We start from the raw sequence: 27,172 nt of genomic DNA, 5'->3' as shown, positions 1-27,172 counted from the left end.
TTCAATTTTGTGGAATAGTTTGGATAATATTGGTATGAGGTCTTCTATGAAGGTCTGATAGAATTCTGCACTAAACCCGTCTGGACCTGGGCTCTTTTTGGTTGGGAGTCCTTTAATGACTGCTTCTATTTCCTTAGGAGTTATGGGGTTGTTTAACTGGTTTATCTGTTCCTGATTTAACTTCGGTACCTGGTATCTGTCTAGGAAATTGTCCATTTCCTGCAGATTTTCAAGTTTTGTTGAGTATAGGCTTTTATAGTAAGATCTGATGATATTTTGAATTTCCTCTGAATCTGTAGTTATGTCTCCCTTTTCATTTCTGATTTTGTTAATTTGGACACACTCTCTGTGTCCTCTCGTTAGTCTGGCTAAGGGTTTATCTATCTTGTTGATTTTCTCAAAGAACCAACTTTTGGTTCTGTTGATTCTTTCTATGGTCCTTTTTGTTTCTACTTGGTTGATTTCGGCTCTGAGTTTGATTATTTCCTGCCTTCTACTCCTCCTGGGTGTATTTGCTTCTTTTTGTTCTAGAGCTTTTAGGTGTGCTGTCAAGCTGCTGACATATGCTCTTTCCTGTTTCTTTCTGCAGGCACTCAGCGCTATGAGTTTTCCTCTTAGCACAGCTTTCATCGTGTCCCATAAGTTTGGGTATGTTGTACCTTCATTTTCATTAAATTCTAAAAAGTTTTTAATTTCTTTCTTTATTTCTTCCTTGACCAGGTTATCATTGAGTAGAGCATTGTTCAATTTCCACGTATATGTGGGCATTCTTCCTTATTGTTATTGAAGACCAGCTTTAGGCCGTGGTGGTCGATATGCGCATGGGATTATTTCTATCTTTCTGTACCTGTTGAGGCCCGTTTTTGACCAATTATATGGTCAATTTTGGAGAAAGTACCATGAGGAGCTGAGAAGAAGGTATATCCTTTTGTATTAGGGTAGAACGTTCTATAAATATCCGTTAAGTCCATTTGGCTCATGACTTCTCTTAGTCTGTCTACGTCTCTGTTTAATTTCTGTTTCCATGATCTGTCCATTGATGAGAGTGGGGTGTTGAAGTCTCCTACTATTATTGTGTGAGGTGCAATGTGTGTTTTGAGCTTTAGTAAGGTTTCTTTTACGTATGTAGGTGCCCTTGTATTTGGGGCATAGATATTTAGGATTGAGAGTTCATCTTGGTGGATTTTTCCTTTGATAAATATAAAGTGTCCTTCCTTATCTTTTTTGATGACTTTTAGTTGAAAATTGACTTTATTTGATATTAGAATGGCTACTCCAGCTTGCTTCTTCCGACCATTTGCCTGGAAAGTTGTTTTCCAGCCTTTCACTCTGAGGTAGTGTCTGTCTTTGTCTCTGAGGTGTGTTTCCTGTAGGCAGCAGAATGCAGGGTCCTCGTTGCGTATCCAGTTTGTTAATCTATGTCTTTTTATTGGGGAGTTGAGGCCATTGATGTTGAGAGATATTAAGGAATAGTGATTATTGCTTCCTGTTATATTCATACGTGGATGTGTTATGTTTTGTGCTTTTCTTCTCTTTGTTTTGTTAAAACGATTAGTTTCTTGCCTCTTCTTGGGTATAGCTTGCCTCCTTATGTTGGGCTTTACCATTTATTATCCTTTGTAGTGCTGGATTTGTAGAAAGATATTGTGTAAATTTGGTTTTGTCATGGAATATCTTGGTTTCTCCATCTATGTTAATTGAGAGTTTTGCAGGATACAGTAGCCTGGGCTGGCATTTGTGTTCTCTTAGGGTCTGTATGACATCAGTCCAGGATCTTCTGGCCTTCATAGTTTCTGGCGAAAAGTCTGGTGTGATTCTGATAGGTCTGCCTTTATATGTTACTTGACCTTTTTCCTTACTGCTTTTAATATTCTTTCCTTATTTTGTCGTTTGGTGTTTTGACTATTATGTGTCTGGAGGTGTTTCTTTTCTGGTCCAATCTATTTGGAGTTCTGTAGGCTTCTTGTATGCCTATGGGTATCTCTTTTTTTAGGTTAGGGAAGTTTTCTTCTATGATTTTGTTGAAGATATGTACTGGTCCTCCTTTGAGCTGGGGAGTCTTCACTCTCTTCTATACCTATTATCCTTAGGTTTGATCTTCTCATTGAGTCCTGGATTTCCTGTATGTTTTGGACCAGTAGCTTTTTCGCTTTACATTATCTTTGACAGTTGAGTCAATGATTTCTATGGAATCTTCTGCTCCTGAGATTCTCTCTTCCATCTCTTGTATTCTGTTGGTAAAGCTTGTATCTACAGCTCCTTGTCTCTTCTTTTGGTTTTCTATATCCAGGGTTGTTTCCATGTGTTCTTTCTTGATTGCTTCTATTTCCATTTTAATTCCTTCCACTGTTTGATTGTGTTTTCCTTTAATTCTTTCAGGGATTTTTGTGTCTCCTCTGTATGGGCTTCTCCTTGTTTATTTATGTTTTCCTGGAATTCTTTCATGCATTTTTGCGATTCCTCTCTGTAGGCTTCTACTTGTTCTCTAAGGGAGTTCATCATGTCTTTCTTGAAGTTCTCAGCATCATGATCAAATATGATTTTGAATCTAGATCTTGCTTTTCTGGTGTGTTTGGATATTCCATGTTTGTTTTTGATGGGAGAATTGGGCTCGATGGTGCCATGTAGTCTTAGTTTCTGTTGCTTGGGTTCCTGCGCTTGCCTCTCGCCATCAAATTATCTCGTGTTACTTTGTTCTGCTATTTCTGACAGTGGCTAAACTGTCCTATAGGCCTGTGTGTCAGGAGTGCTGTAGACCTCTTTTCCTCTCTTTCAGTCAGTTATGGGGACAGAGTGTTCTGCTTTCGGGAGTGTAGTTTTTCCTTTCTACAGGTCTTCAGCTGTTCCTGTGGACCTGTGCCTTGAGTTCACCAGGCAAGTCACTTGCAGCAGATAAGTTAGTCTTACCTGTGGCCCCGAGGCTCGAGTTCGCTCATGGGTTCTGCCCACGGGCTCTCCAGCAGTGCAGCGACCCGGGAAGATCTGCGCCGCCTCTTCGGGAGCCTCCGTGCACCAGGGTTCCAGATGGCCTCGGTATTTTCCTCCGGTCTGTTTCCTTCAGGATCCGGCGGTGTCTCAGGCAGGGCTCCTGCTGCTCCTGGGCCCTCCCCCACAGGAACCCAGAGGCCTTGTACAGTTTCCACATCGGTCAGGGATGTGGGCAGGGGTGGGCAGTGTTGGTGGTCTCTTCCGCTCTGCAGCCTCAGGAGTGCCCGCCCGACCAGGCAGTAAGGTATCTCTCCCACGGGTTCTGGGAGCAGAGAGCTGCTGCGGGCCGGGATCCGCGGGTGTGGGACTTCCCCAATATTCAACTTTTGACATTGATTTTTATCCTTTGTAGTCTGCTCTTTTCCCAAGACCTCAATGGTTAACCCTTCCTCTCTTCCTTCTTTTTTCTTCTTCCTTTTTTTTTTTTTTGAGACAGGATCTCCTGTACAGCCTAGCTGGGAACTCACTATATGGATCTGGCTGTTCTCAAATTACGGAGACCCCTCTGCCTCTCAAGTGCTTGGATTAAGAATGTGTGTCACTGTCCCTGGCTCTATTCTATGTTATTTCCACATTTCCTTCTCCTCTGTTACCAATATCTCCACAGCCACAGCCCACGCCCCCAGCTCTAGGCATCCAGTATATTATATCTGAGTTTTGTAAAGTCTTACAAGTTGGTGCCCTGCTAAAAACTTCTTTCCTTCTGAGGAGTGAAGTAGAAACATAAACTTGCAATACCAAATATGTGTGTAACTCTATACCAAACTACTATACTAAACTCCGTGTGTAACAGGAACCATCAGAAGCAATATTGTTTTTAACTCAAACTTATTTAGATCTCTGCATTTTGACATAGACCATGAACAAATTTATTTAATTGTACCTCTAAGTGGGCTATAAAGGTGTGAAGGATTGTTCCAGAAAGTCACCTGCTCGACAAAGTTTTACCAGTCTCTTCTTGGACTGTCCTCACTAAATCTCCCTGAGAATCACCTAAAAACCAAATCCAGTCCTAAAAATCAGGCATGTACACTGTTATAGCTTGCTCCCTTTAAGATACTACTGAGATTTTGTACTATGGCAGAGAAATATGTGACCTCAAAATATGCCACTTTGGCATAAAGATAATTTTTGATCTGAAGGCAACTGAGAAGCATAAGAGCGTCCCAGCAAAGAGCCTGTGTAAGAGCTCTCTGGGGCAGGTGTAGGTCACACCTGTATTCCAGTGCTTGGAAGCTGGAGGCAGGACAATTAGGAGCTCAGTCAACCTCAGCCACATAGAAGTTAGCTATAGAAGAACGTGTCAATGCCCATCCCCCAAACACATACATCAATAAATGCAATAAGTTAAAGGGATTTAGGCAAGAAGTCTTCACTAAGGTTCTCTTTTTGGTTATGCTGCACTTCACTAAATTCCTTTAGCCTCTTTTTCAGCGGGTATAGTGGTTTGAATGCCAAATGTCCCCTCATAGCCTCATATACATGTGGACCACAGTTGGTAGTATTGTTTAGGGAATTATGCAACCTTTTTAGAGGTTTAGCCTTGCTGGAGGAAGTAAAGCATTGGGGGCCAGCTTTGAGGTTTTATAGCCACACTTCACTCTCTATTTTCTTTCTCTGCTTCCTGTGTGTAGATGGTCATGTGACGAAACAGCTGCTTGTTCCTAGGGACTGTTGACAAGCCCTTGTCAGTATAGACTGACTCTAGTCCTCTAGAACTGTACGCTAAGACAAATCCTCAGATTGCCTTTGCTCATGATGCTTTATCACAGCAGTAGAAAAGTAATACATATTTCTCTATGTTAATGAATGCGCTCATTTTGAATTATGACATTTTTGGTTGAACTCTCAAAATTAGTTATTAGTCGTAAAACAGGACCTTAGGGTATTTTGTTTATTGGGTCGAATATGCGCTAATTTTTCCCTTGGTGAGGAGCGGCTAGAGCTTCCATTTGATGCTAATAAGCATCTTATCTGCCAACTGACTACAGTTAGCCGTTTCTAGGATTTTTTTATTAGTCTATAAACCATTTATTTTTAGAGACTGGACAGATTGTTAAATTTTAGGGTCCAATGTTGAGAGTTCAAATTTTTTTTTTTTTTTGGTTCTTTTTTTGGAGCTGGGGACCGAACCCAGGGCCTTGTGCTTCCTAGGCAAGCGCTCTACCACTGAGCTAAATCCCCAACCCCGAGAGTTCAATTTTTATGTTTAGCTAATTAACTCATGTATTCATTAAATAATGAACTATGTATTAGTGTTAACTCTGGCTTGTTTGGTCATGTATTTATTTCTAAAAAACATCCTTTCATCAAGGACAAGTACAGTACTTGGGAGTACTTTTAACATGACTATAATATTCACAAAAATACTTTTAGAACAAAAGAGGAATATAATTTTAGATATTCAATGATTAGCATTTCTATTGTTATGCAAGACTTCAAAAGGAAGTCTGCAAAGAAAGGTAAAAGTTCTTTTGCTAAATCCTTAAGAAGAGAATAGGTCTTAATTTTTCTAAATGGCAAATTTACTTATTTTATCATAAGAGACCTCATACTATTTCTGTTCTTCATTAACACTTAATGAGTTCATCGTACATCTAGGACTGCCTTCTTGGACATTGAAATGGCGTTGCCTGCATCTAAGACTTCTGTGTAAAGTGATGGTTGTGACTTTTTCTGGTGGGAACTAATTTTATCTCCCGTGCAAGCAGCAGCTCTTTCATACACTTTAACTTTTCTCTCTCCATTTTCTAGAAAATTTACTAGTTGCACAAACTTATTTGATGATATGTCTATACCCTAGAATACCCACACCAACTAGATTAACACACACATACACACACACACACACACACACACACACACACACACACACACACAAAGAGAGAGAGAGAGAGGGAGAGAGTCAGATTATAAACTGAATTTTTTCTTCAAATAGCTTTTACTTATTGATCTGAGAAAAATATAATGTTAGGCTAACACCCTTGCCTACTTGGTTATAAAGTAAGGCAAGACAAGAAAGAGGATTTATTACTTTTAAGCATAATTTAAGGTTTTAAAGCATAAAACATTGGTTTGGGGTCTGGGAGATAGTCAGTTGGTAAAGTGCTGGAGTTTGGATTCCTAGCACCCATGTTAAACAAACAAACAAACAAACAAACAAGACACACACCCTAAACAAGGACGAGCCAGTAGGCAATAGCCCTTGATCCTCTCCCTGAGGACCCAAGTTCAGCTCCTGGCAGCCTTACCAGGCATCTCACAACCGCCCATAACTTCAGCTCCATGGGAATCCAACAACCTCTTCTGAGCTCCAAGAGCACCCACAGAAACAGACAGATATAAATCAAAATAAATCTAAAAAAATAAGTTCCTATAAGTATGTATGTATGCATGCAAATGTGATTACCCATGGGGATATGTATGATAATGGCCTGAAGTAAAGAAATGTCAACCAATTTGTTGAATGAATGAATTTAAGTACTCAAATTAGGCCATGAAAGACTAAACAATAAACATACCCAGTGTTGGTATCAGTATAGAAAAACAACTTTCCAATATTTAAGAGAAGACAAATAATATATTTTTGGAGGCAATTAAGTAACACATGATTTAATGTTTTAAAATAAAACATTGACCTAGCAATGCTATGAAATGAACAGAATAATGGAACATTCAAATCAATCTGAATGTTCATTATAGCATTATCTATCTGCCAGTACAAATGGGAAACATGAAATGTCTTACAGTAGACAAATGATTAATATAAGGACTGTTATATAGCCATCAAAGATGGACTGCATATATGGAGGAGAATTGTGACTTGCTATTTTGGTGTAAAAATTTATGACATATAATAGCATTTTTAGTGCTGTGAGTTTTACATATAGATATATATTTACATAGGCCTAGTGTTACACTCACATTTCTGTGGGTAAGAAATCAGACTGAAAGACTACACAGCAAATGCTAGCAGTTGTTTGGGTTGTCTTTTGCTCTGTACTAGAATATACGCTTCATAAGGAGAGACTGATGTCTTTTTTGTTTACTATTGCATTCCTACAACTGATGGTATTTGGGATATTACTCAGTATACACTAAATGAATGAACACTAACATATTTATCTAGTTTTCTAAATAAACTTACTATGATTTAATTAAAAAGAGATCAATATATGCTCAAAAGAATTAAAGCAGGGACTTGAAAAGCTATACTTGCTTCCTAAAACTATCCATATTAGCCAAAATGTATAAGCAACTCACTTCAAATGTCTGACTGTAAAACAGGGGATTCGTACCCATGCTGCCACATGGACAAATCTGTAGAACACTTTGTTAAGTGAGATGGACCAATACAAAAAGAAATACTCTAGGGTCACATTCATGTGATGTGCTTTAGAGGTGGAATTCCTTGTGACAGAAGGTAGAATGGTGGCTCTTAGGGTTTCGAGGGAGAAACAGAGAGCTGTAAAATGGATATAGAGTTTCAGTTATGTAAGAATAAAACATATATTTTTGAGAGAGAAAAAAAGAAAAAGGAGAAAACAAGGAGTTGGATGGGTAGGAACCCAGGGAGAGATCTGGGAGGAGTTGGGTGAGGGAGAAGATTATGATAAAAATATACTTGAAGAAAAAAAAAACACTTCTGGCAATAGGAATGTGAGTAGTCAGGTGTAGTAGTCCACTGTTTTGACCTTAGCACTCAGGAGGCAGGCAGATGTCTGTGAGTTCAAGGCCAGCATGGTCTTCATAGAGTTCCAGGCCACCCAGAGATGGTACCTGGTGAAGTCACTATGGAAGTCAGTGTGTAGGTTCCTCAAAAAATTGAAAATAGAATCATGTGACCCAGCCCTACCACTTTGCCAGAAGGACTAAGTCAGCAAAACACAGACACACCTGCACAGCCATTTGTCGTCGTACTATTCACAACAGCTAAGAAACAGACAGCACACATGTCCATACTGACTGGATAAAGATATGGCACATACACAAACAGGACTTTTTCAGACATAAGTATGTTTCTCTAGGTGGTAGTAAATAAGCGTGAACGCCAGGAAACTAAAGAGGCTCACAGCATGGAAGACGGCTGTAAGAGTAAAGGGTGAGGAACACAGGAGAGCAAAGTAGGAGGCAGAATGAAGGGCGCGTACAGAGGAAACGAAGAGCCAGCCTGGTTGGCTGGGTGCTGCAGCAAGCGTGCAGTCAACCACAATGTAATGAGGGAAAGCTCCTTTGTAAGCTAGTTTAAAAAATCTTTATAAAAAAAGAAATCCTGATGTTTTCAGGAAAGTGGATGTGACAGAAGATATTATGTTAAACAAAAAGTCAGATCCAGAAAGAAAAATGAATGTTTATCTCATATGTGGAGATTATATGCATGTATATACATGCACATGTGTGTGCGCACGCACGCCTGCCTGGGTGCATGTTTGTGTCTGTGTGATTAATGTAGAAAGGGGACCATGAGAAGGGAGGGAAAGATCTTGACTGGGCTGAAGGAAAAGGAGTGCATTTGACAAGAAAGCAGAAAGCAAGATTATTTGGGGATAGAACGAGCAAAAGGGGGACAAACGCACCGGGAAGGACAGTGAAGGACAAAAGAGAATTAAGTACAATGGCATATTATGAAACAGCCATAAGGAAACATATCATGTATGCTAACTCAAAGATGTTAACTTAAAAAAAAGAAGCAGGCATCTGTGAGCCATACATCTCAATGAAAATCAGAACTGTCATTTAAGGGGAATTTGCACTGTGACTGGATAAATGATAGCCCTGCCAGGTAAGGGCAACTTCTTTCTGCCTCCAGGGATAAATCAGCCGAGGTCTTGTTCTCTCTCTCTCTCTCTCTCTCTCTCTCTCTCTCTCTCTCTCTCTCTCTCTCTCCCTCTCTCTCTCCCTCTCTCTCCCTCCCTCCTTCCTTCCTTCCTTCCTTCCTTCCTTCCTTCCTTCCTTCCTTCCTTCCTTCCTTCCTTCCTTCCTTCCTTTTTGGTTTGTTATTGTTTTCTAATACTGGGGGATCTCAAGCCTTCAGAAGAAAAACTTTATTTTATTTCTTTCCTTTACCACTGATTTCCAACATAGTGCTTGGTACATAGTAACACCTGTTGAACTAAACTACATAATTGTAAAAGTAGTTAATTTTTAATATGGGTAGGGGAATAACATAGCCACATAGAGATTATAAAATTTAGAAGCAAACATAACTCTGCTGCTAAAGATGGTGCCAGTGAGACACGAGGTTATTAAAATCATCACTGTCTTATCAAAATGAAAAGAATGTTTTAGGTCAGTCAATAGTTTTTTAGGGATCTAATTTTGTTCTTTTGCTTTGACTAACAGAAGTATAAAGATCATAGAGAAAACTTTAAACAATTTCATTTTTAAAAAAAGACTTATTTATTTCATGTATGTGAGTACACTGTCAGTGTCTTCAGACACACCAGAAGAGGGCATCAGATCCCATTACAGATGGTTGTGAGCCACCATGTGGTTGCTGGGAATTGAACTCAGGACCTCTGGTGGAGGAGTCAGTGCTTGTAACTGCTGAGCCATCTCTCCAGCCCCCAATAAATTAAAAATAATGCTAATGAAGGGTTACTCATAGAACAAAGGTTTTTTTTTTTTTTTTTTTTTTTTTTTTAAGTCTGGTTCGTCTTTAAAGAAGTTGCTAAAAATCTTGTAGGGTTTGATTGTGTAATTGAGCTTCTAAAATATTCATCCTTTCACATTCCTGACATGACCATAGAGGTCCATATTTTAACAGCCTAGGCAAGAGGACAGTCAGGAAGGTTTTCAAGAGTTCTCAAAAAAAGCCTGATTATCATCTCTTTTCCATCCAGAAGTAACATGACATGTAGATCCATTTTGAATAGCATACCACTAGAGATGCTTCAATTGAGACCCAAACAAACCCTCAAACCAAACTAAATAAAAAAGGAACATCAAACCCCTCCAGTGATTTAAATGCACATAGATTTAAGAAGAAGACAGGCTAGCCATGATACCTATTCCAGTCACTTATTTCCTATGATGGATGGGCCCTTATTTCAGCAGCAATATATCAAATCATGTTTCAATGGACTAGACACTGTGCTTGCACAGTTTGCTCTCTATAGCATATAGCTAACATTCTTTTTTTTTTTTAAATTCTAAATAAGATTCAATTTATTTAAAAAAAATGGAATATATGCAACAATATTTTTTTAAAAGAAGCAATGAATTTGAAGGAAAGCAACAGGGAGATGCACATGAAGATTGAAGAGAGGAAAGGAAAGGGGATGTCAAAAACTATAATATATATTAACTCATATATATGGAAGATATTTATACTGGAAGAACTAGTATCTGTCTATCTTTTTTTTTTTTTAATTAACTTGAGTATTTCTTATATACATTTCGAGTGTTATTCCCTTTCCCGGTTTCTGGGCAAACATCCCCCTCCCCCTCCCCTTCCTTTTGGGTGTTCCCCTCCCCATCCTCCCCCCATTGCCGCCCTCCGCCCAACAGTCTAGTTCACTGGGGGTTCAGTCTTAGCAGGACCCAGGGCTTCCCCTTCCACTGGTGCTCTTACTAGGATATTCATTGCTACCTATGAGGTTAGAGTCCAGGGTCAGTCCATGTATAGTCTTTAGGTAGTGGCTTAGTCCCTGGAAGCTCTGGTTGCTTGGCATTGTTGTACATATGGGGTCTCGAGCCCCTTCAAGCTCTTCCAGTTCTTTCTCTGATTCCTTCAACTGGGGTCCTATTCTCAGTTCAGTGGTTTGCTGCTGGCATTCGCCTCTGTATTTGCTGTATTCTGGCTGTGTCTCAGGCGATCTACACTTCTGCACTTCTTTGCTTCATCCATCTTGTCTAATTGGGTGGCTGTATATATATGGGCCACATGTGGGGCAGGCTCTGAATGGGTGTCCCTTCAGTCTCTGTTTTAATCTTTGCCTCTCTCTTCCCTGCCAAGGGTATTCTTGTTCCCCTTTTAAAGAAGGAGTGAAGCATTCACATTTTGATCATCCGTCTTGAGTTTCATTTGTTCTAGGCATCTAGGGTAATTCAGGCATTTGGGCTAATAGCCACTTATCAATGAGTGCATACCATGTATGTCTTTCTGTGATTGGGTTAGGTCACTCAGGATGATATTTTCCAGTTCCAACCATTTGCCTACGAATTTCATAAAGTCGTTGTTCTTGATAGCTGAGTAATATTCCATTGTGTAGATGTACCACATTTTCTGTATCCATTCCTCTGTTGAAGGGCATCTGGGTTCTTTCCAGCTTCTGGCTATTATAAATAAGGCTGCGATGAACATATTGGACACGTGTCTTTTTTATATGTTGGGCATCTTTTGGGTATATGCCCAAGAGAGGTATTATAGCTAACATTCTTTATTCCTATTACGAGTGTAGAACATTAGCTATAATATTTCATTCTACAAATGAAAGGGAATAATTTCTTAACTTGTCGTTTCTAGTTTTACCCCATCTTCTGTACCTGAACTATGCCAAGGCCAACTTATTTTGTCTTTGTTACAGAAATGTGGACCCATTGTTAAGAACCATAATCTACAATGTTCCATTTGTGACAGATAACAGATGTCAGGAAGGGTTTTCTTTTATAAGCTCTCTTCATTATATTTGCCTATTTACCTCATTCCCTGTTGACATAACGGCAACCACTGGAAACTTATTAACTTCAACTTCTGTGACACCTACAGTTGCAAGGAGACCAATTTCTGAAGGGCCCATATGGGTTCCTTTTGCCAAAACACACTCCCCTCTTTTAATGTCGTGGCCGATGGGTCTGAAAGTCAAAGCAGAACCATAAGCATTATGGTTAAGATTAACATTTTTCTCTACTCAGAGGGAAACTTTAGAATCAGAGAGAGGAGACAATCAGGGGAAAAAAGGTTCACAAATGAATCAGGAGCCAAATAATAAAAGGGATCCTAAAAATTCCAAGCTTTAAAGTTATATCACACTACAGAAGACAAAATAGGAACATTTATGATAGCTAAACAGAAATATTACATTTGAAGTTTCTTTATATTTTTCTTTTTATTTATTTCAGGTAAAAGTACTAATTTTAAACTTTCCCCCATGCGAGGCAAAGATTTGTATGAAAATATCTAGAGGCATTGACCAAAGTCCATAGCTGGTAGCTCTGTGATAAGGAATATGATATTAACAAGATTAGTTAGAGTTGGTTTCCATGTAGACACCTAAGGTCGATCCAGACCTGAGACTACTTTCTCCTTGGTATATGTACGTTAGCCTGCGGCTATAAAGCTGGGAGAAGCACAGCTTTGTTACAAAGGGAAGTTAGTATTGGGCAAACTAGTATTGGTGGAATTGGCAATAAACACTTTGTAGGGCAACAGAAATAATTCAAACTATGCATACTATTTATTGTAAGAGAGAAACAGCATCTTTATGTGTAAGGAACAACAGATTATTCCATTATTAAGGGTAGCTGAGGAGGGTGTACTGTCAGCTACTAGTATAAATACCTAATCATTTCTATTCCAACTTCTGGATAACTTAGGGGTTGGGACTCATTAATTTTGGATTGGCTAGAGGAAGAATTAACTGTGAGCATATGCACTTATAACTTTACCTTGTTCTCATGTTGGTTTTGATAATCTTATACATCTTTACCATTTTCATTTAGATAGACATGGATATCCTGATAGACAGGATAGACATGGGATATAAAATCTAAAGATTTCATTTTGATTCTTGTTAAGGCTTGAGAAAAAATAGCTAGTTGACATAGCTGTGAGTTTACACTCCTGAGCTCATGATCAGGTAGAAACACAAGTGAGCTACACACTCTGAATAAGTGACCTTACCTGATGTCTTGGCCTGGCCGAGCTTGCACCAGAATTCGCACTTCAAGTTCTTCAGTACCCTACAATTAGAGCAGGTGATGTAATTTTCAATAATATAGTCTAATACAATTTCTGATCAATAGGAATGATCTTCTCGGATATTTTAAAATGCAGAGGAGTAGAAAACCATTTGCTAACTCTTTGAAAAAAATAGTGTGAACTTTTAAAGAGAGCTCCTGAAAACTTAGGATTGGTGCCAATGAATGGTACGTTCTCTAATTTTCATGGTTTAAAAACATATCAATTAAAGTATTATATACAGGATTCTCAAGAATTATTATAGATACATGATGTACATATGTACACACACGTGATAAATGAAGGTGCCTGCCAACAGCCTCTCTTTTGGTTGCTATGGAGGTCAGTATTGTGTCAAGATTCCCAAATACCTATAGAAAAGTATAGCATGGCTGTAGGATTCTATAACCTCATAGTAACAATTTTACATTCATAGGCTATGAATAATATTGTGACATTGGAATTGTGCCTTTTTTTCTTGTAGTTTGAGGACGTATATGTTCTGGATTTCAATGCTTTATAGATTCCCTGATGCTAATAAATCTCTGCTTGGACAATTTTAAGAGCAGGAAATCTGATCTGCATGACAAAGGTTGAATTTTATACACAAGGAAGATGATTAAAAAGGAAAATCTCCAGAACAAGGAAGGTGGTTATCTCTTAGCATGGTTGTATTTTACTATTTACTTAATCTACAAGAATATATATTATTTTTAATCTCTCCTTCAGAATATAAGATTACTCAAATGTCCTAAAACAGGTATAATTATCAGTCTATAAAACTGTTAAGAATTGTAACTTTCCTAGTTTTATTCCTAATAGTCTGCTTTTTAAAAAGAGATTTATTTTATGCTTTGCCTGTATGTATGTACCACATGTGGGTGGAGTGTTCATGTTCATGTTCAATTGGATGTTCTGGAAATGGAATTTCAACCTGTATGCTGGGAATCAAACTTTAGTCCTTTGCAAGAACAGGAAGTACTTTAAACCAATGAAACATCTCCAGCATGTGCTATTTTTGGGGGTGAGGGTGGGAGGTTCAACTTGACATAAGCAAGAGTCACCTGAGAAGAGAAAAATGCCTCCACCTGTAGATAATCCTGTGAGGCATTTTCTCAATTAATGATTGATGTGTGTGTGTGTGGGGGCGCTTACTTTGGGTGGTGTCATTCCTGGGCATGTGGAGGCTAAGCAAGCCATGGGAAAGCAGCCAGTAAGCAGCATTCCTCTGTGGTCTCTGCTTCTGTTCCTGCTTCCAGGTTCCTGCCTGAGTGCCTGCCCTGACACTGAAGGACTGTGACCTATAAGCTGAAAAACCCTTTCCTCTGCAAGTTGCTTCTGCATGATTTTTTATCATAGCAATAGAAACATAGCCAGGGCAAACCACCGTAGTCTGGTTTTAAAAATTGCTATTAGTTTTCTTGACAAAATGGTCTATTTAGATCCCATAAGTATCTTTGGGACAACACAGAGGGAACTGACACAAATTCAACATTTCCAGGCTTCTATTTGATGGCAGAAGTTTTCTCTGAACTGAAAATCAGTGGAGGAAGGGTCATTTGGTTCAAGAACTTGCCCAAATGTTCTCTGTTAAATTCTGAGTCCAAGAACACCTTCACATTTTATCAGAAGGTGGTCTCAATAGCAAGAAGATATGTCAACTGTTAATACCACTGTTCTTTTATTGTGAAATAATTTGTTTGCCTGTGAAAATTCTCCTGTTAAGCATGGTTCGAATTCTAGTGTAACAATAGCATAAAACTTTCTGCAATGTCAAAGGATTTTCAATCTTTAAGACACTTATTTACTGGAGGCCTACATATTACATTAACAGCCCCCCCACACCCCCAATCCCAGTTACTCTTATAAACATTGTAGAAACTGAGTATGACTTCTAATACTGCCCCAGGAGACTGGTGGTGACATACATCATCTGATTCCCTGATGAGTTCAGTATCTTCAACTTGCACTACTGCATCAGCACCGCAGGGGATTGGAGCACCTGTTGTAACCCGCATCACTTGTCCGGGCATTACTGTCTGAGTTGGCTGGAAGTACAAACATAAAAGGCAGCCGGTTACTTAGTTGCTTCAAAGGAAAATCTTCAGGGGATATATCATTCTTAGGGAACAAATAAATCAGTAGCCTTCCTCTACACAAAGAGAAACAAGCTGAGAAAGAAATTAGGGAAACGACACCCTTCATAATAGTCCCAAATAATATAAAATACCTCGGTGTGACTTTCACCAAGCATGTGAAAGATCTGTATGATGAGAACTTCAAGCCTCTGAAGAAAGAAATTGAAGAAGATCTCAGAAGATGGAAAGATCTCCCATGCTCGTGGATTGGCAGGATTAATATAGTAAAAATGGTCATTTTACCAAAAGCGATCTACAGATTCAATGCAATCCCCATCAAAATACCAATCCAATTCTTCAAAGAGTTAGACAGAATAATTTGCAAATTCATCTGGAATAACAAAAAACCCAGGATAGCTAAAACTATCCTCAACAATAAAAGGACTTCAGGGGGAATCGCTATCCCTGAACTCAAGCAGTATTACAGAGCAATAGTGATTAAAAACTGTATGGTATTGGTACAGAAACAGGCAGATAGACCAGTGAAATAGAATTGAAGACCCAGAAATGAACCCACACACCCATGGTCACTTGATTTTTGACAAAGGAGCCAAAACCATCCAATGGAGAAAAGATAGCATTTTCAGCAAAAGGTGCTGGTTCAACTGGAGGTCAGCATGTAGAAGAATGCAGATCGATCCATGCTTATCACCCTGTACAAAGCTTAAGTCCAAGTGGATCAAGGACCCCCACATCAAACCAGACACACTCAAACTAATAGAAGAAAAACTAGGGAAGCATCTGGAACACATGGGCACTGGAAATAATTTCCTGAACAAAACACCAATGGCTTATGCTCTAAGATCAAGAATCGACAAATGGGATCTCATAAAACTGCAAAGCTTCTGTAAGGCAAAGGACACTGTGGTTAGGACAAAACGGCAACCAACAGATTGGGAAAAGATCTTTACCAATCCTACAACAGATAGAGGCCTTATATCCAAAATATACAAAGAACTCAAGAAGTTAGTCTGCAGGGAGACAAATAACCCTATTAAAAAATGGGGCTCAGAGCTAAACAAAGAATTCACAGCTGAGGAATGCCGAATGGCTGAGAAACACCTAAAGAAATGTTCAACATCTTTAGTCATAAGGGAAATGCAAATCAAAACAACCCTGAGATTTCACCTCACACCAGTGAGAATGGGTAAGATCAAAAACTCAGGTGACAGCAAATGCTGGCGAGAATGTGGAGAAAGAGGAACACTCCTCCATTGTTGGTGGGATTGCAGACTGGTACAACCATTCTGGAAATCAGTCTGGAGGTTCCTCAGAAAATTGGACATTGAACTGCCTGAGGATCCAGCTATACCTCCCTTGGGCATATACCCAAAAGATGCTCCAACATATAACAAAGACACATGCTCCACTATGTTCATAGCAGCCTTATTTATAATATCCAGAAGCTGGAAAGAACCCAGATGCCCTTCAACAGAGGAATGGATACAGAAAATGTGGTACATCTACACAATGGAATATTACCCAGATATCAAAAACAATGACTTAATGAAATTCACAGGCAAGTGGTTGGAACTAAAAAATATAATCCTGAGTGAGGTAACCCAATCTCTCTCTCTCTCTTTCTCTCTCTCTCTCTGACACACACACACACACACACACACACACACACACACACACACACACCAAAACAAAATAAAACAAAAACAAAAAAACAAAACTCCATACATGATATGCACTCAATGATAAGTGGATATTAGCCCAAAAGCTCAAATTACCTAAGATACAATCTATAGATCACATGAAGCTGAAGAAGAAGGACGACCAAAGTGCAGATGTTTCAGTCCTTCTTAAAAGGGGGAACAAAAATATTCATAAGAGGAGATATGGAGACAAAGTTTGGAGCAGAGACTGAAGGAAAGGGCATCCAGAGACTGTCCCACTTGGGGATCTAGCCCATATACAGTCACCAAACCCAGACAATATTGCTGATGCCAAGAAGTGAATGCTGACAGGAATCTGATATAGCTGTCTCCTGAGAGGCTCTGCGTGACAAATACAGAGGTGAATGCTCGCAGCCAACCATTGAACTGAGAATGGGATCCCCATTGGAGAAGTTAAAGAAAGGATTGAAGGAGCTGAAGGGGTTTGCAACCCCATAAGAACAACATTACCAACCAACCAGACCTCCCAGGGACTTAACCACCACCCAAATAGTACACATGGACAGACCCATGGCTCAGCTGTATATGCAGAAGAGGATGGCCTTGTTGGGCACCAACGGGAGGAGAAGCCCTTGGTTCTGCCAAGGCTGGACCTCCCAGTGTAGGGAATGTCAGGGTGGGGAGGTGGGAAGGGGTGGGTGTTTGGGTGGTGGAACACCCCCATAGAAGAAGGGGGATGGGGAATGGGATAGGGGGGTTTATGTATGGGAAACCGAGAAAGGGGTAACATTTGAAATGTAAATAAAAAAATCCAATAAAACCAAAAAAGTTAGACTCCAGAGAATCAAATAACCCTTTAAAAAAATTGGGGATAGAGCTAAACAGTTCTCAACTGAAGAATATGAAATAGCTGAGAGGCAGGTAAAGAAATGTTCACCATCCTTATCTACCAGGGAAATGCAAATCAAAACAACCCTCAGATTCTACCTCACACCAGTCAGAATGGCTAAGATCAAAAAACTAAGGTGACAACAGATGTTGGTGATGATTTGGAGAAAGAAGAACACTCCTCCATTGTTGGTGGGATCGCAAGTTGGTACAACTCTGGAAATCAGTCTGGAGGTTCCTCAGCAAATTGGACATAGTGCTACCTGAGGACCCAGCTATACTACTCCCAGGCATATAGCCAAATGATGGTCCAACTTATAACAAGGACACATGCTCCACTATGTTCATAGTAGCCTTATTTGTAATAGCCAGACACTGGAATGAACCCAGATGTCCTTCAACAGAGGAATGCCAAGAAGTGCATGCTGACAGGAGCCTGATATAGTTGTTTTCTGAGAGGCTCTGCAAAAGCCTGAGAAATACAGAGTCAGATGCTCTCAACCAACCACTGGACTGAAAATGGGGCCCTCACTAGAGGAGATAGAAAAAGGACTGAAGGAGCTGAAGGGGTTTTCAACCCTATACGAAGAACAACAATACTAACCAACCAGACCTCCCAGAGTTCCCAGAGACTAAACCATCAACCAAAGAGTCCACATGAGAGGGTCCCATGGCTCCAGCCCCATATGTAGCAGAGGATGGGCTTTATCGGGCATCAGTGAGAGAAGAGGTCCTTGGCCCTGTGAAGGTTCAATGACCCTGTGTAGGGGAATGTCAGGGCAGGTAGGCAGGAGGGAGTGGGTGGGTGGTTGGGGAAGCACTCTCATAGAGGTAGGGGGAGGAGGAAGGGATAGGGAGATTCCAGAGAGAAAATTGGGTTTGAAATGTAAGTAAAGAAAATATCCAATAAAAAGGGTGGTGGTGGTGGTGGTGGTGAAGTAAGTCCTAATGTAAATTTCAGGGCTATAATTTCTTTTAAAAATTATTTTTTTTCTATGGGTAGGGTATTTTGTTTATGAGCCATGTCCATGCCTGGTGGCAGAAGGCAGATAACCTGGAACTGGAGTTACAGACAGTGATGACCTGCCTGCCATCTGAGTGCTGGAAATCAAATTCAGGTCCTGTAAAAGAGTAGCAAGTGTTCTTAACCTGAAGCTGACGTATGTTAAGCTCAGTTTACTCAGCTTCTATGCACTCCCATCAGTAAATGTTTAAGTTCCTTTGCAGTGAATCCCTACTTTTCGCTCTTTATGATTACTACTCTCTGTGTATGACGTGTGAGATCATGGCACTGGTAGATGCTAGAGGACAACTTTCAGGAGTTGGTTCTCTCTTTTGCTGTAGATTCCAGAGATCAAACTCAGTTTTCATGCTGTGTGACAAATGTCATTACCAGCTGAGTAATGTGTTTCTCTAATTTTCTTTATTTTTAGCTTAAATCAACTCTTAAGATATTTTAATGTAATTATTAAACATTTTTAAAAATACTCGTTTTATTTTCTTGATTTAGGATCTTGTTGTGTAGCCCAGGCTAACCTAGATCTCACAATCCTCCAGTACCGTCTCAATGAATGATAGGATTGTAGAATTACCAACAACCCCGAGAAAAATTTGGCTGTGCTCTAAGATCATAAATTCTAGATGGTAGATAAAAGATTCCTACCAAGTTACATCATATTAAACCCAATGTTAAAGATATCACTGGATATATAAAACCTTATGTATCTATTTAGATCAGACAATACAATTGGTAATATGAAGGAATCAAGTACAAAGGTACATTCTAGGAATATGTGACATACTTCCTTTACTCTGTAAGGTGAGAAGGTATTCTCTCTCAAATTGAAATTTCCTTTGTGCGTCGTATATACAGTGCACACAGTTAAAATCTTGGCTTTTTGTTATTGGAGGTACTGAGTCTCATTCTTTGGAAATCTAATGACAACATTACAACTGGTTACAGTTACGCAGTATTTTCTTTGAAAGCATCTGGTGCTAATTATAGGGACCAAGCTATTAGTGATTTAAGGCCACACATTGTAAAGCACTAAGGAAAGATTTTATAAATCACTGTCCATGTGTATACAGCGGCACCTCAGTGTTCAAGGGTGAGCTGTGAGTGGACAATGTAGCTCTGTCAAAATATCCGAGACTGTGCTAAGTTGTGAAACACACAATGAAGATGAAGGACAACACAGGTGATCTGAAGTTTTCTGGAACTGTTTGACTTTACCCCATCAAGCCTCTATAAGAATTTAGAAACTTCTAAGTTTCACAGTTCATTTAATGCTCTCAGTTCTCTAGTCTAGTCAGAAGTACCTAACAAATAGGGTGTGAGGGTCTTAGAGACCCTTAATCTGTTATGCTGTGGTTAACATAAACCACCTGAGTTCTCTGAGTAGCTCATATAATTTTTCTTTAAATATTTGTTTTTGTTCTTTTAAGGTTTTAAGAACATCATAAAGATTTCACCATATGTGTAGTTCTGGCTGCCTGGAATTTGCTATGTGAACCGGGTTGACCTTGAACTTGCATTGATCCTCCAACATTTCTGCTGAACCAGTGATAGCTATAATTTTAGGTGTAAGCTGCCAGGCCAGGCACCTCTGGGTCTTTTAATTTATACTGCTCTCTGTCTAGAATGCTCCAGTGTTATCATCCTAAGCATCTTCTGTTGAACTGTTCAAGTTTCTTCTGCACTCCAGAGTGAATGACTGACACCATTAGCTTAATAACTAATATACTGTAATATAGCATATACTATAATATTTATTATCTATGCTGCCTCTTCATTTTCAAGAGAACGTGATATCTTAATGTAAGTTACAGGATGTAGCCCTTCCCAGTCATATAGTGTGTTGGACACAGGAATGCTGAGCACATTCAACTCAAGTTCAGGTAAGTGTTCCTTCAACACCAATTTGTTTTGTGGCTTCACTATAAAAATAGATGTTCATAGCTGTTAGAAATATGTACTAAGTGATCAAATAAAGTAAAAAAGTATTAAAGAGAGATGGCTCATTGGGTAAAGTGGTTAATGTACAAGTGTGAGGACCTGAGTTTGAATTCCCAGAACTCATCTAAAAGCAAGTCCAGGAACGTGCCTGTAATTCCAGTGCTCTATGGTGAGATGGGGAGTGAATACCAGAAAATTAGAGTCTCAAAGGCTAGCTGTCCTTGCACATACAGCAGTCTTAAGAGACTCTGTCTCAAACAAGGTTGATGGTGAGGACTGACATCTGAGGTTATCTTCTTATTTGAATATGTGCATGGCATCATCTGTGTACCTACATTCAGACACACAAACATGTACACACACACACACACACACACACACACACAAAGCCTGTTTTTTTCCGTAAGTAGTATGTAAAAATAAAATAGCAATATATAATTTTAAAAAAGGTCTCAGTTTTTATAAACTCTATCTCCATGTCTTCTTTTCTTCCTCATTTTCTCATGCACTTATTTTTAACTACTTAAAATAAGCGGGGTTAATGTCATCTGTAGAAGGTTGATTCCGACAGTAATCACTCTAGCTTCCTTATTTAAGCATCTAAGCATTGAGGTGCATGTAATTATAGCCAGAAATTCAAAATTTATAGGAAGAATCACCTAGGGCTAGAAAATGCCTATAAGGCATGTCTATGGGGTGGTTAATAAACTTATTCATTATATATTGATAAATGTAGGTTCATTAAGTAATGTTTTTTTCTTTGTTGTTCACAAGGGGACTTTTCTTTTATCCTTTTGATAGTATTCTAACTCATCATTCTCTATGACTTCCACAATGCTGATACTGGACACTTATAATTGGATGCCCAAAGTCTGTGAAGCAGAAATCTTCAGTGTCTCTCAGGCTTACGAAGCTCACCTGTTCACCAGCTTGGGATTCCCCAATGATGAAACGATCTCCTGGACCATCAGCAGCTGTGAGATGGAACAGAGCCAAGAATCAATCAGCACGGACTTAAACAAGGAACAAGCACCTCGTATTGAGACTAAGATTTCATTGAAATTATTTTCAGGAGAGTAGACAATGGCTGTTCTCTGACTGGCTTGATCTTTGGTACACAGTAGATCCCAAGCGTCAGCAGAAGTGGATTGAGTCGTGCCCTTTGACATTATTGGAGATGTTCTTCATGGGATGCCATGTGCTTTTCTAACATGTCCCTTTGGCTTATCCTTTCAAATGACATGACCACATGCATAATGACATAACTGTATTCATGGACATGAATATTACCACTTTTCAAACCAAATCTTCTCCAATATTTTTGTAACAGTTTTTTTTTAGCTTAACATTTTCTTATTTATTTAAAGGAAAATTGGAAAATCCCTGGACATGAAATAATCCTATTTATGAACTGACATGATATGAATAGACAAGTTTTGTTGCATCATATTTTCCACTTAATATTTTTACAGTGCTGGAACTAGGGGCTTGCCACACCAGGTTAAGTGTTCTAATACTGAGCTACACACTTATGGCTACATACTTTTATTTTTAGGAGTGAAGAGTATTTATAAAAAATTATTTTTGTCATTGGATTTCACTGTATGGCTCTGGTTGGACTGGGACATGCTATGCAGACCAGGCTGGGCTTGAAGTCAAGACAGTTCTCTTACATCTGTCTTCCACTTAATGGGATTACAGACATGTACCACTGTGTTAGGTAAAATTATTTGAAAAAAGCTTTTTGAGCATGTAGGTACATTTATGTGTGCAAATGCAAGCTCCTGTGTGGGATAGGGCACATGTGGATGTCAGTGAACAACTTTGCCTCCTCCCTTATTTATTTCAGACAGGATCTTGAACATTTCTGTTCTGTATATGGTGGAGTAGCTGGTCCATGAGCTTCTGATTTGTCCTTCCATCTCCCAATAAAACCTTTAGGATTAGAGACACTCATGCTTGGTACCTGAGAATTTGATTACTTGGCAAGCATTTTTACCTACTGAGCTTTCTCCCTAGCTCTTACAGCCTTTAATTTTTAAATTGGAAAAAAAATTCCAGAATTAGGATAAAAAAACCAAACAAAACCAAAACCCTTCTTGTTTAGATTCATCCATTCCTTCTCCAATGCCAGACATAGTAAGTTAATGACTTGGAAAAAACGAAAAAAGAATTTCTAGAGAATATTGTGTTTTCTTAAATATATTATTTGGGTTTAAGATCAATACTACTGGCAATGCAAGGCCTATCTAATGAGTTTTATGATCACTACTGTAATTTTCATATCATTTGATAAAACGAGGGATTTGAGGCCTATAAATGGAGTTAATAACACCTTACGTGTGAATGTTTAATTATATTTGCTGTAAGTGACAGCTAAATAACCTTTTCACCTTGAAGACAATGGAGCCATTTTACTCTTTCCCTTCTCCCCTTTTGTCCATTCTTACTGGGAGGTCACTGTGTGTACAAGCTGGAAGCTGGCCTGCAGTTTATCACGTGGCCCACAGTTCCTGAACTCTCAGTGAGTGCTAGGATCACAAACATGCACTATCATGGTGTTGTTTCTTTAAGTATCAGGCAGTATTATTTTTCTAAAGGCTTAAGTAAAATATTGTTTGAGTCGCTTTTTTTTTTCATAGTTGACTGTCATTACTTTGATGTAGAGAGGGGAAAAATTAACATAGAATCATTTTATTTCTACATGTTATATCTTAACCTTTCTAAATATTATCTGAGTAAATAAATTCCTAGAGTTTTGTATTTTTTTCTTTTTGGAAACTTATATTAAACTAGAAGCTTTCCTGAAATGCTGTTTTTACAATGTCACTTTTATAGGTTCATTAAAAAGCCTTTTAGATAATTTAAAATACAAACAGTAATAATTACTTCAAGAATATCAATATTTTACAAATGTTTAAATATATTAAACAAATTTTTGCAGCATTTTAAAGCAAATTACTTTTTATTGAAAATTAATGAATCAATGATATTTTATAATTCCATACTGAAAATGTGAACATACTTCTATTTACTTTTAATTATTTATATTTCTGTACTGCTACACAACACATTATCAGCTTGTTTCCTTTTACAGCAATCTAGATATCTAACTCCCCCGCCCCACTTTTTTTTTTTTAACTTTTGTACCAGAGTGAATCAGCACGGCTTGAATTAACAGAGAACTGAATCTGAATTATGACTGCCTATTATTAGATTTAGGACTTTAACAAAACTAATATGCCTCTGAACTTGCTAGTAACAATAAAGATAATCATGGTGTATTCGTATCCCACCCCTTTTATTCTTTCAATAAATTTCTACCAAGTGTCTTCTATTCCTTAAGTGTCAAATCGAGTACTAAGGACAGTGAAGGGAATGGAATAAACGACATTATTTCAATTCTAATAATGTGCCAGACTGTTTTAAGTTTTTTCAAACTCTGGATCCAAAATGGCAATGAGATATACATCCACTTGCAAACATATTTCTGAAGGAAAAGAATAGAAATATTATTTCATAGGTCAAGTGCAGCAGTGTGTGACAGCAGTCCCAGCACGATGTAGTTAAACTGGCATGGAGAACTCACTAGATAGCCGAGGCTGACCTTGAACTCCTTGATCCTCTTTTGTGCTAGGGTTACATCCATGATCACCCACATCTGCGTCTTCCCTGTTTTCTTAATGTCCAGGAAACACCTTTAATTTTGTTACATTTTTGAAGACTTCTGGTTATGTCATTTGATATAAAATTGATACTAACAGATAACTAATCATTGTGGCATTATATAGAAAATTATCATCCCAAATTCATTTGTTATAGAAATATCCTTCATTTCATTTCCCTGCTGTATATGATTTCTCCTAAGCCTCTTGAAATACTGTTTAGGCATTATTTTATTTTTAATAACAAGAAATATCATCATTACCACGTTAGTACTGTATAAACAGCACAATTTTCAGAGAATCTAGGAAATAGCTGTGAGAATAGAAGGAATATGGCATAGGAATTAACACTGTTCTTTGCTTAAGAAGCTATAATAAGGCTTGTTTCCCTAGTGTAGGGGAATGCCAGGGCAGTGACGGGGGAGTTGGTGGGTGGGAAGGGAAGCATCCTCATAGAAGCAGGGGAAGGGGGATGGGAGAGGGGGGAAATGAGGAAAGGGGATAACATTTAAAATGTAAATATATAAAATATCCGATAAAAATGCAAAACGCTATAATAGCACTGAATGATAAGCGCTGGACAATAGTATTTATGTATATATTAGAGTCCAGAAAGGGTAGAGGGAGGTGAGAAGAGAGGGCAACAAGGTTGTGATAAAAGGCTTCATATGACAGTTGTACTGGATGATTAAATTAGATAAAATTAAAAAGATTTAATATACTCTTATTCTTCAGTCCTTTTCCTCCACCCAATACCAGATCATGCCCATCCCCCCACCCCCCACCCCATTCCCCTTTCCTCCCAGGTCCCTCCCTCCCTCTCCCCTTTGATTGCTTTCTTCACCTTCCCAAGTGGGATTGGTGTCCTCATTTGGGCCCTTCATCTTGATGAACTTTGTGAGTTCTGTGGACTGTATCTTGGGTAGTTTGTCCTTTTTTTTTTTTTTTTTTAAACTTCACTTAGGATATTTTCTAGTTTCTTCCATTTCCCTGCAAAATGCAGGATGTCTTCATTCTTAATAGCTGAGTAGTATTCCACTGTGTAAATGAACCACATTTTCTGTATTCATTCTTCTGTCATGGTAAATCTGGGTTGTTTCCTAGTTTTGTCTATCACAAATAAGGACACTAGGAACATAGTGGAACATGTGCCCCTATGGTATGGTAGTGCATTTTTTGGGTATATGCCCAAGAGTGGTATTGCTGAGTCTTTAAATAGATCTAGTTCCAATTTTTTGTGGAACCTCCAAATTGATTTTCAGAGTGGTTGTACCAGTTGCAATCCCACCAGCAATGGAGGAGTATTCCTCTTTATCCACATCTTCCCCAACATGTGCTGTCACTTAAGGTTTTGATCCTAGCCATTCTGATATCCATTAGGTGTAATTTCAGGGTCGTTTTGATTTGCATATTTTTGATCACTAAAGACTTTGAACATTTCTCTAGGTGCTTCTCAGCCATTTGAAATTCCTCTGTTGTGAATCCTTGGTTTAGTTCTATACCCCATTTTTTGACTGGGTTGTTTGGTGGTTAGCATCTCGAGTTCTTTATATATTTTGGATATTAGCTCTCTATTAGATGTGGGGTTAGTGAAAAGTTTTCCCAGTCTGTAGGTTGCCAGTTTGTCCTATTGACTATGTCCTTTGCCTTTCAGAAGCTTTCCAGTTTCATGAGGTCCCATTTATCAATTCTTGATCTTAGAGCTTGAGCCATTTGGAGTTCAGTTTAGAAAATTTCCCCCTGTGCCAATGAGTTCAAGGCTCTTTCCCACTCTCTCTTGTATTAGATAGAGGGTATCTGGTTTTATGTTGAGGTCTTTGATCCACTTGGACTTGAGCTTTGTGTATGGTGACAAATATGGGTCTATTTTCATTTTCCTACATACAGAAAGCCTGTTAGACCAGCACCATTTATTGAGATGCTTTCTTTTATCCATTGTACATTTTTGGCTTCTTTGTCAAAAATCAAGTGTGCATAAGTGTGTGGTTTTACTTCTGGGTCCTCAATCCTATTCCATTGATCAACCTATCTGTTTCTATACCAATATAATGCAGTTTTTTATCACTATTGCTCTGTAGTAGAGCTTGAGGTCAGGGATGGTGATTCCCCCAGCCGTTCTTATATTGTTAAGAACTGCTTTCGCTATTCTGGGTTTTTTGCCTTTCCAGATGAATTTGAGAATTGCTTTTCTACGTCTCTGAAGAATTGTGTCGGGATTTTGACGGGGATTATATTAAATCTGTAGATTGCATTTGGTAGGATGGCCATTTTTACTTTGTTAATTCTGACAATCCATGAGCAGGGGAGATCTTTCCATTTTCTGAGATCTTTGAGAAGTTATTGTCATAAAGATCTTTCACTTGTTTGGTCAGAGTTACCCCAAGATATTTTATATTATTTGTGGCTATTGTGAAGGGAGTTGTTTCCCTAATTTCTTTCTCAGACTGTTTACTGTTTATATAAAGGAGGGCTACTAATTTATTTGAGTTAATTTTATAGCTGGCCACTTTGTTGAGGTTGTTTATCAGCTGTAGAATTTCTCTGGTAAAATCTTTGGGGTCACTTATGTATATATTATCATATCATCTGAAATAGTGATACCTTTAATTCTTCTTTGCTAATTTGAATCCCCTTGATCTCTTTTTGTTGTATTCTTGTTCTTGCTAGCACTTAGAGTACTATACTGAATAGATATGGGAAGAGAGACATTCTTGTCCCCGATTTTAGTGGGATTGTTTCAAGTATCTCTCCATTTAATTTGATATTGGCTGTTGGTTTGCAGTAAATTGCTTTTATTATATTAGCTATGGGTCTTAAATTACTGATCTCTCCAATCCTTTTAATATGAAGGGGGGTTGTATTTTGTCAAATGCTTTTTCTGCATCTAAGGAGATGATCATGTGATTTTTCTTTGATTTTGTTTATAGTGGATTATGTTAATGGATTTTCATATATTGAACCAACTTTACATCCCTGGGATGAAGCCTGCTTGCTCCTGGTGAATGATGGTTTTG

At 38.6% G+C, this 27,172-nt stretch overlaps 1 protein-coding gene across 1 annotated transcript in view; it reads right to left on the bottom strand.

Annotated features, from left to right (window-relative positions):
- Positions 1-27,172, bottom strand: part of Gphn (gephyrin) — a 289,114-nt gene that overhangs the window by 52,040 nt on the left and 209,902 nt on the right. Inside the window, exons 13-16 of the mRNA XM_032907990.1 lie at positions 21,412-21,467; positions 14,818-14,937; positions 12,833-12,891; positions 11,631-11,784 (exon numbers count right to left, since the gene is read on the bottom strand). Coding sequence (XP_032763881.1) covers positions 11,631-11,784; positions 12,833-12,891; positions 14,818-14,937; positions 21,412-21,467 — 389 coding nt within the window. The remainder of the gene's footprint in view (positions 1-11,630; positions 11,785-12,832; positions 12,892-14,817; positions 14,938-21,411; positions 21,468-27,172) is intronic.

The sequence above is a fragment of the Rattus rattus genome, chromosome 7 (genome assembly GCF_011064425.1).
Source record: "Rattus rattus isolate New Zealand chromosome 7, Rrattus_CSIRO_v1, whole genome shotgun sequence".
Lineage (NCBI taxonomy): Eukaryota > Metazoa > Chordata > Mammalia > Rodentia > Muridae > Rattus > Rattus rattus.
This window is presented reverse-complemented; position numbering and strand designations above follow the sequence as displayed.